General features: G+C 33.7%; 2 protein-coding genes across 4 annotated transcripts; one reads left to right on the top strand and one right to left on the bottom strand.

Moving 5' to 3' along the window:
• The first annotated feature begins 1,107 nt into the window (after nucleotides 1-1,107).
• On the top strand, nucleotides 1,108-4,076 carry LOC100647051 (beta-ureidopropionase). Its single transcript, XM_003403102.3, has 5 exons — nucleotides 1,108-1,312; nucleotides 2,288-2,538; nucleotides 2,929-3,317; nucleotides 3,415-3,732; nucleotides 3,814-4,076. Exons 1-5 carry the CDS (start codon nucleotides 1,206-1,208, stop codon nucleotides 3,922-3,924), a joined length of 1,176 nt encoding a protein of 391 aa, XP_003403150.2. The 5' UTR covers nucleotides 1,108-1,205; the 3' UTR covers nucleotides 3,925-4,076.
• LOC100646692 (peregrin) lies at nucleotides 4,063-8,868 on the bottom strand. 3 transcript variants are annotated; one of them, XM_012319769.3, is made up of 8 exons: nucleotides 8,419-8,868; nucleotides 7,722-8,004; nucleotides 6,810-7,653; nucleotides 6,432-6,731; nucleotides 6,180-6,354; nucleotides 5,228-5,646; nucleotides 4,544-4,918; nucleotides 4,063-4,439 (listed from the first exon to the last, which is right to left on the bottom strand). In XM_012319769.3, the coding sequence occupies exons 1-8, from the start codon at nucleotides 8,536-8,538 to the stop codon at nucleotides 4,259-4,261; spliced, it is 2,697 nt and encodes an 898-aa protein (XP_012175159.3). In that variant the 5' UTR covers nucleotides 8,539-8,868; the 3' UTR covers nucleotides 4,063-4,258. The 3 variants fall into 3 exon arrangements, with proteins under 3 accessions (XP_012175159.3, XP_048269510.1, XP_048269511.1); XM_048413553.1 differs by having other exon boundaries at nucleotides 8,272-8,865; XM_048413554.1 differs by having other exon boundaries at nucleotides 8,316-8,865.
• Nucleotides 8,869-9,128: the final 260 nt, after the last annotated feature.

Raw genomic sequence — 9,128 nt, 5'->3', positions numbered from 1 at the left:
TTATCATATATCATTATTATCATTACTTTTTAAAATTTATGTATTTTTGTTATGTAAAATTATATTTTCATAGGTTCACTGGTAACAATCTAAACTTAAATAAAAAAAGACATATAAAAACGAGATACAACTTTAATTAACGAACTTTATTGCAGTAATAGTAATAGAAAAATATTTTTTGTTGCGTAATAATCTGTGTAATATATTCTGTTTGAGCAAAAACAAGCGATACATTTATTTTGATAATATTTCAATACGAAGCATTTAAATTTATTGTTTCACGATATCGTGGATTATAAACAACGAGAGAGAGAGAAAGAGAGAGAGAATAAACTTCCAGATAACCTGACTGCACCCTATCAGTAACATTTAACATGCACGATTACTTGAAAAAAATACTGCATTTTGTTAACTTTAATGGAAAATTTTTGGCTCGTTTATAAAATTTTTCATTTTCTTATTTTACAGATACAGGAACATCTCGTTGAAAATGGAAGTCTAAAGATTGGAACAAGTAACAATATAATTATTTTTAGAAATATTTTCTACGAAAGTTCTATGTTTTATACAGATCATGAAATTATTAAGTTATGGGTTTTATGTAATGACTACATTTTTTATTCGAAATAAATAGGAGCTATATCAATATTTAAATAAAATTAAAAATAAGAACAAAAATTACTAAAATTTGTTAAAAAATAACTAAAAATAATATATCTTGAGTCTTCAATTTTCAGTGTTTATTTTCAAAATAGAAATTATATGATAGAAAATAAAACGTATCTATAAATAAATGATCTACATTGATTCTTTACTTATAATTATAAATAAATAAATACCTATCAACAAAACTGAAAATGATTAATTATTAATTATTATTATAGAGATTAGCCCCTGGAAAAAAATGTTATATTTAATCACACACAGTAATACGAAGTCAATGAAAACAGTAAGGTCATCTGTTTCTTTTGACCAGGTACGATAGAGTTTTGAAAATATTTATGGCTGGTATGATAATTAATTAAGCTAGTCGAAAAGCATTCACTGATAAAGATTAACGAGTATGTTAACACATGTTTGCACATATCATCGATATATATCACGCGTTAACTCTTCGTCCTCTCACAATCGTCTGGAGTCAGTGACGGAGCGTGGTCACGAGCAGAATCGAGTAGCAACGACGTTTGAGAATTTCTCACAGCAGAATGAGTAATTCAAAGTTCGATCAAACTCTCGAAGAGATTTTGGAGACAAATCTACCAGAGAAGGAGCTGGCTGAAGTTAAGCGCCTTTTATATGGCCGCGAGTTGCAGTAAGATTTATTCCTATTTATATACTTAACACATTAATTGCCACGATGGTCATCGGTAACCACTATTACTAAATTTTGTAGGATTATTAAAATAAAATAAATTTTATGGACTAAAGAATATTTAACAACGTGAATGACTTACATAACACTATCAGAGGAAAAGTGGGCAGATATAACATTTTGCAAAAATTCAATGTTATAGTGTAGTGTGTTTCGATCTATTGCGCTTCCACGGCAAGATATAGAAACTGCGCGTGACAGTCAACCTATCAATCTTCAATTTGTTCTTTTTTCTTAACAGATGTTTTGGACTGAATTTTAATATACGAAAATAGCTTTTAATACTCTCCGAACGTTTTGAGTACGTTGTACCCGATGTCAATGTATCTTAGAGTAATTTGGTGTGAAATATTTTTAGATTTCACGAAATTTTGCGCGAATAAAGAATCGACGTTCTGCGCATAGATGTTTCATGTACTGGACGAATTTTGGCGCTGGCTAGATTTGGTGGAAAATTGAACTGTACACAGGGTGTCTCGTCAGAAATATTTTCGTCATTTCTTATCGTTATATTTATTTTAGATTTATAATGTTTGATCAGTGTGACTTCTGAATGACTCATACTCTTATTCTACATTATGCATCCTAGTAACGCCCCGAGATGAATTTCAAACACTTATTTCAATCTTCACAAATTTATATATTATGAATAAAATATATATTATGAACTTTCGAACTTAAGAAAATGATAAAATTAATATTTTTAATAAGAAAGATTATATACCTATATATTTATAATTATATTGAAAATAGGAATATATAATTATATTATTCTATATTCTTGACATTTTTGTACGTAGAAGCATCTAATTATTAGTGCATCCTGTATATGATTCCTTTTATATTTAGATTACAGTTACAGTTTACCATAGTATCATGTTTTTATTAACTAATTTTCTTTCTAATGTATTGAAGGTCGCTAAATCTTCCTCAATGGAACGGAAGTGGAGATCTCGATATCCAAGGATACATCATGGGCGGCAGTGTAACGGAACAACTGCGTCCTCCACGTCCCGTCCGAGTTGGTTTGATTCAGCATTCCATAGTGCTACCAACGACAGAACCTTTGCAGAAACAAAGAAACGCTCTGCATATGAAAATTCAAAAATATGTCGACTACGCTGCAGCCTGCGGTGTCAACATACTCTGTCTCCAAGAGGCTTGGGGTATGTCTGAAAATCTACATGGTGCTTAAAAAAATACATATCAATGGAATTCATGTATATTAAAAAATCATGTACTATTTGCCTGAGAAGCTACAAACTTGGAATTTCGAGGACTGAGAGTGTTATCATTCTAGCTATTCAAATATTTGCTTGTTTTGATGATAATCTTGCATACATTTCTATATTTCCAAATAAGATTATATAATATTAATCTTAATGTAATTCTACAAGATTAGATAAGAATAGGAAAACCTTCATCAAAGAACTTTCATTCTTTCCAATAAAAATTGCAATTTATAATCATCTTGTTCGAAATAATTGTCCATTCTTTTCATTATTTATTTTAGAAACTGTTTATCTAAAACAGAAACCTATTAATTTATGTTACAGCTATGCCATTTGCCTTCTGCACCAGAGAGAAATATCCCTGGTGTGAACTGGCTGAAGATGCTGAGAATGGATCAACCATAATACTCATGAGTGAACTTGCTCAACGGCATGGAATGGTTATCATTTCTCCAATTCTTGAGAGAGACTCTGCAAATGGCGACACTCTGTGGAACACTTCTGTAATAATTAATAACGATGGAAAAGTGATTGGAAAGGTGAGGAAGAATCATATCCCTCGCGTAGGAGATTTCAACGAGTCTACTTATTACATGGAAGGAAATACAGGACATCCTGTCTTCGAAACATGTTTTGGACGTATAGCTGTTAACATTTGTTATGGTAGACATCATCCCCAGAATTGGATGATGTACGGATTGCATGGTGCTGAGGTAAAATTTAGCTTCATTCATGTATTTTTTACAAATATCATAAATCATTTATACTGATAAAATTTCTAAAAATTTATTATAAAATATCTGTTCCTAGATTGTATTCAACCCATCAGCAACAACCAGCCATACATCTGAACCATTATGGTCCATCGAAGCAAGATGTGCAGCCATAGCAAACAGTTACTATACCTGTGCTATTAATCGCGTTGGAACTGAAATGTTCCCCAATGAATTTACGTCTGGCGATGGAGCTCCTGCGCACCGTGATTTTGGCCACTTTTATGGATCCAGCTACATCACTGCTCCTGATGGAACTAGAACACCGGGCTTAAGTCGTTGTAAAGATGGTCTTCTCGTCTCTGAACTAGATCTAAACTTGTGTCGTCAGATGAAAGATTTTTGGTGTTTGAGAGTAAGCTAAAACCTTAGATATTCGTGACGTTCTGTTTTTCTTTTATGACTCTTACTTTTCCTATGTTTTTTTTCTTTCTAGATGACACAAAGATTGGACTTGTACGCCAAAGAACTGAACGAATATGTGGAAAAAAACTGTAAACCACAACAGAAAAATGTGAAACAGCAGGAAAAAGACAGCAAAAATTAATAAGTCAAACACGAAATGCTGCAAGTTACAGATGTTTATTTTTACAAATTTCTTATTTTTATTGATTATATGTATAAATCAAAAAGATGGTTATAAAAAAATATATATGTATCTAGACAAATATTCAATCAGACAAGATTTTATACAAACAATATTTCTTTTTATTTCATTTCAGTCATTATTTAAAAATATAAATAGAATTCTGGAAAAAGTGTGACTTAAGATAAGTTACCATAAGTTACATGTGTACGTCAAAATTCTTTTTACATACTTACAAATTCTTAGAAAGAACTACCCTATAGTTATAAATAATATCTTATCAGAATTCACGAGATTAACTGACCGAACCGGGATTCAACGTTGTGTTGTGCGTTTGTTTACGGTAATGGAGCGCCTCTTGATACGCTTTCTTCACGGCTTTTCTGTCCGCAGGTTTTCGAGACTCGATTAATTTTGCTTCATCTAGTTCTTGAGATACTCCGAGCTTCTCCAACTTTTCCCCTGGTAACCATTGCCTGCAATAATTATATATAATTACATATATATACAAAATAACCAAATCAATAGAACAACAGGAAAACAAAGAATATAATTGCACTCTATAGAGAAATAAAATTACCATGTTCTTTTGGTATCAAAGAAGAGAACGAGAAATACTGGTTCTTTGTAATTGACGGCGAGTGCTAATACATCATCAGGCGGTGCTGGTATTGGTACACCTTTATGCACGGTGCCTCTGGGTGTATTAGGATCTATTATAAGAGCCGGATACCAGGGATATCCGCGACACTTAGCCCATACAAGTTGGAGAGCCTCCAGACCATTGCTCGCTGCGCCTTGCTTGCTTTCCAGCTCTTTTTTTGCTTCGTTCGCTTCTTGCTGCCTCTGTTTTTCTTCTTCTAAATCAGGAGTAGTGGACCTGCTCGTAGAACAACTGCTGCAACTCGAAGATTGACTTTCACCTTCTCCCACGTCGCTGTCCATTGTTCTACTTCTGCAAACATTAATTTCATATTGTACATCGATATTGTACTCAATATTTTATTGAAATACAAACGTATAATGTTTAATTCTATTTTTTTCTTTACTTTTTCACGCTTTTATTTCTTCAGATGTCCTTTTTTTCAGGATATCTTATGCATCAAATGTGTGGAATACACAAGAGGTAATAATATTATATTAAATACGAGAACATAGAACCAAATATTCAAAAGCAATCTATATTTGATTAATATTTACTGAAATATAATGCCCATTTCATATGGATCCAAGAATAGTAAAGTTAAAAGGGAACAATGTGCACCTGTACTCTTTAAAACTGTCACTCTGTTTCTTCTTATCATCTTCCAAGACGAACATTTGATTACTTCTACTGGCTCTCGCTCTTGCTTTGCGAGTAAAGAGAACTGCTGTTCTTCTATTAACTCCTCCTCCTCCTATTTCTTTCTCTCCGGATTGTAACTCAGTTTCTCCACGACTTCTGCCAGCACGGTCTCTTTTTCTAGATTTGGATGCTGTCTGCTCGTTTTCATTTACAGGGTCCAATTCAGGATAGTCTTTGCGAGCTTGATCTATGAGAGCGCCGCCTTGTTCCTTCATTTTTATTCCAGCTCGATAAAACATGGTATCTTTACGATTGTAGGCCAAGCAGTTACTGACCACCAGGTTGAAATCTGCTTCAAAAGCTCCAATTGTGTCGTATTCTTGTCTTTCTATTTTGATCTAGTAAAATAAAGATTATAATTGTAGATGTTTGTGTGTGAAGAGGACGGAGATTGTGAGGATTAATGACGAGACGCTTGTTGTCGTAACCGACGAATGTATTTGAGACAGTAAGTTAAAGTATAAACGTAGATGTTAGTTGTTAATGCGAAGTATAAATCGCAATATAAAATAGCGGAATAAATACTCGCAAGTGCTTATCACGATAGACGCTCGCTAGATATTCAAAGTCACTCCGGATGCCGCTAAATACTTGCTATAGACTCTCTACGTACTCGGTAAAAACTATCGCTCGCAATCGCGTCGGTTTATTTATACTAGTCGGGGGGGAATCAGAGAATTCGGACTTGTCTTCCTACGTCAGTTGCTGGTAACGGTGACATTGTTTTTACATTACTTGTAGTCTAGCGGTCGTGATACTTCGAAGAAAACAACTACATGATTTGCTTTGTCCTATGACTCATGTGCCGCTACATAATTTGTATATGTAACATGTGTTTTTTTTTTAAATAATTTGAAGTAAGATGAATTACCTGCATGGTAGAAAAATCCATAGGATGAGATACAATTTCCAAATAATCTGGGACTTCTTTAATGTTTACTGGTTGTCCAAACACGTCGTTTACATCTTTCATTTTGATTGCTTCTAGTAAGGAGCATAGAATACTTTCCAGTGGACGTAATTCGAACCACAAACATTTTTCTTTTCTACAGAATAAAATGAAATGTTTGAATATTTATTATATAGCTCTTGATAATTGGGTTTCTTTTCCGTGAAATCTTACACTTTGAATAGTTCTTTCTTCAACTTCTCACGTTTGCGTACTAATTCACAAAGTAATCGGGCTCGCTCAAGATCCTGACGTAAACATTGCCAATACTTTAATTGACGATACAATTCACCACGTAATTCACTATCTGGTGGGGGTGAAGAATTCTCTCCAAGTGGCGGTGGTCTGGATTGAGGATGTGAACTCTGAAGTCTCCTAAGAAGAGGAACGCCATTTCTGTATTGGCGTTTCAGAGTCCAGTATGCTATAAGACGCTGTATCAGTTGGCTTCGTTTAGGCAACCCCTCAGCTAAGCTAATTAACATCATAAATCATTAATAAAATTCTTTATATACTTTGGCATATGTATTAAAACAATTTTATGTTTTTTACCTAGCAATTTCTTTAATACGTTCTGGTGGTATGGTTGGAATAGAAATAACTGGAGCAGAAGAACTCTTCTTATTCGCAATTGCCCTTCTTCTGGCATCAGCAGGATTGGTGGAAGGTTGATAATCAGATGGTGTATGAGCTTCACAATAAGCTGTTTTTTGAACTAACATTGGTTCCCCATTTGCAGGTTGCACTGTCCTCATACGCATACATAGACCAGCTTGTTGCGCACATGTTACATGAAATGCAGCATAACAGTTACTTTTGTGGCACTGAATACAAGCACCAGATCCTCTACGTTTGCACACACAGCATGTAAGTCTCCAACGTGCAGCAGGTATACTTTCTATACTATCAATAGGCTCCAAAAACACTGTGTTAGCAAATCTTACTTCCGGTATCCACAAAGCACATACAACATGAGCCCACGTAGCTGGGCGGTCAGTTTGTTTAAAAGCACCACCCCTATTTGGGCACAAAACACAATCAACTGCTCTTGAAGGACTTTGCAAACATCTTCTGCACAACCACTGTCCTTCAGGAATATATGGTACACCATAACAATCCTGATGAACAGCTAGATTGCACATGTCACAAAATAGTATGGCATTACTGTTCTGACATTCTCCATCCATGCAAATACAGCAGACTGCATCTTCATCAGCTGCAATTCCTCCACCACCATTACTTTGTTGTTGAAAGTATGATTCTTTCTCCAATCTGTCCATCAATAATTCAAATGTATCAGGCTCCAAAGGTGGACTGAGTCCCGAAGCTAATCGCCTTTCATTTACTGTAGACAACCACGCAGTATCTTCTTCATCTAAATCATACTCTACTTCTCCTGCAAAAGGGAAACAAATTTAAGTGAATTGTCACTTGAAAAGTGTAAGTATATTTGAAATAAATTACCATCAAGTTCTTCCCCACTGCGTTCCATAAATCTGATATATGAATTTGGAAGTGGTTCTGCTTCACCTAGCTGTTGTTCATACCCATCAATCTCTTTCACCATAGCTACAGGTAAATTGCTAAGAATATTCTTCTCTTCCTTGTCTTTGTCTAATGGTATAGCATGACCTTTCTGAATCGTATTTTTCTCATCAGAACTATTCCCTTCCAAGGAAATAATAGGTACTGAATCAGTGATTCCAATTTTGAATGTTTTATTTGTATCTTCACCAATAGGATTCACCTTAAAAGTAAATAATATTACAAAAGTGTTTAATTCCCAGTGAAAACAATATTTATAAATTAATTTTAGTTTAGTATACAATCTATTACAAAATAAATATACAGCAATAAGTAACATAAATAAAAATATATTTTAATGCAATACAAATGAAAAGAAATACTATTTTACAGTTTATATGTACTTTTAAAAGTTTCTACAATATTAATTAACAGACTACGGATGTTTATGTAATTTTATATTTTTACGAACGTGGCTAAAGAAATTTACTTTAGATATTTTATATGCTTTTATACGTTATTTGCATTATGTACATTTTTGGAATCTCAAATTTCTCAAAAATGGATGAATATGTACAGTCTATGAATTCATTACTTTCACGCAATTCTTTCGCATTCACCGGAATAATTTCCATACCAAAACAAATTTCGATGTTTCTTGGGTGCTGAGCGTTTCGTTGTTCGCGGGGCTAGTACTATCGTTGCTAACACCGATTCTACTTCTGCCTTTTTTTTTGTTCGACTGTGGAGTGTTCATCTTCTTTCACGATCTCGCGCAGTGTATTGTAAACGATAATTAACGTGGTTATATTATCCGCACTTTCGGTTTAAAAACCTTCTCTTACATATGTTTTCTGTTTTTCAGAGCATTTCTGCTATGAATTCGCTCCGGTATCGTATACTAAAACTACATGGACTAATGTATCCTTCATTTTCACGCAAATAGGTCCGAGATATAGTTATTGCATTAATTTGCATTTGGGGGGAAAAAGAAACGCTCGCAAACGTTTGAACAGGTAATCTAACCAATTTGAGCGGCAAACGTAATGTGCACTGACATGTTAATGCAATGAAAGTACTTTGCATCGCGTGCCAATCATAAAGCACCTTTTTCAAAAATATAGATGATTAAACTCGTAGATTTTCTTTTTTTCTTATAAAATATAGATTTATTTCCATACATATATATTTCAATTAATTAATTAAATTAGGCTTAAACTTGGTAATTTACAGTAGATTTAATGTCCGTAATCTATGACACTGCTGACAGTAATGAAAACTCACCATTATAAACAAATAATTCGAGCATGCAACATAACCTCGCAACTAAGAAATAGAAAATTATTT

The sequence above is a fragment of the Bombus terrestris genome, chromosome 16 (assembly GCF_910591885.1).
Source record: "Bombus terrestris chromosome 16, iyBomTerr1.2, whole genome shotgun sequence".
NCBI lineage: Eukaryota > Metazoa > Arthropoda > Insecta > Hymenoptera > Apidae > Bombus > Bombus terrestris.
This window is presented reverse-complemented; position numbering and strand designations above follow the sequence as displayed.

Bases quoted from the DNA above. Each gene is read 5' to 3' on its own strand.
- LOC100647051 (XM_003403102.3), top strand. From the start codon at position 1,206: ATGAGTAATTCAAAGTTCGATCAAACTCTCGAAGAGATTTTGGAGACA. The intron at 2,539-2,928 runs GTATGTCTGAAA...TTTATGTTACAG, and splicing joins CTGTCTCCAAGAGGCTTGGG to CTATGCCATTTGCCTTCTGC. The intron at 3,733-3,813 runs GTAAGCTAAAAC...TTTTCTTTCTAG, and splicing joins AAGATTTTTGGTGTTTGAGA to ATGACACAAAGATTGGACTT.
- LOC100646692 (XM_012319769.3), bottom strand. From the start codon at position 8,538: ATGAACACTCCACAGTCGAACAAAAAAAAAGGCAGAAGTAGAATCGGT. The intron at 8,005-8,418 runs GTATGGAAATTA...TTTACTTTTAAG, and splicing joins AAACATCGAAATTTGTTTTG to GTGAATCCTATTGGTGAAGA. The intron at 4,440-4,543 runs GTAATTTTATTT...TAATTATTGCAG, and splicing joins TTTGATACCAAAAGAACATG to GCAATGGTTACCAGGGGAAA.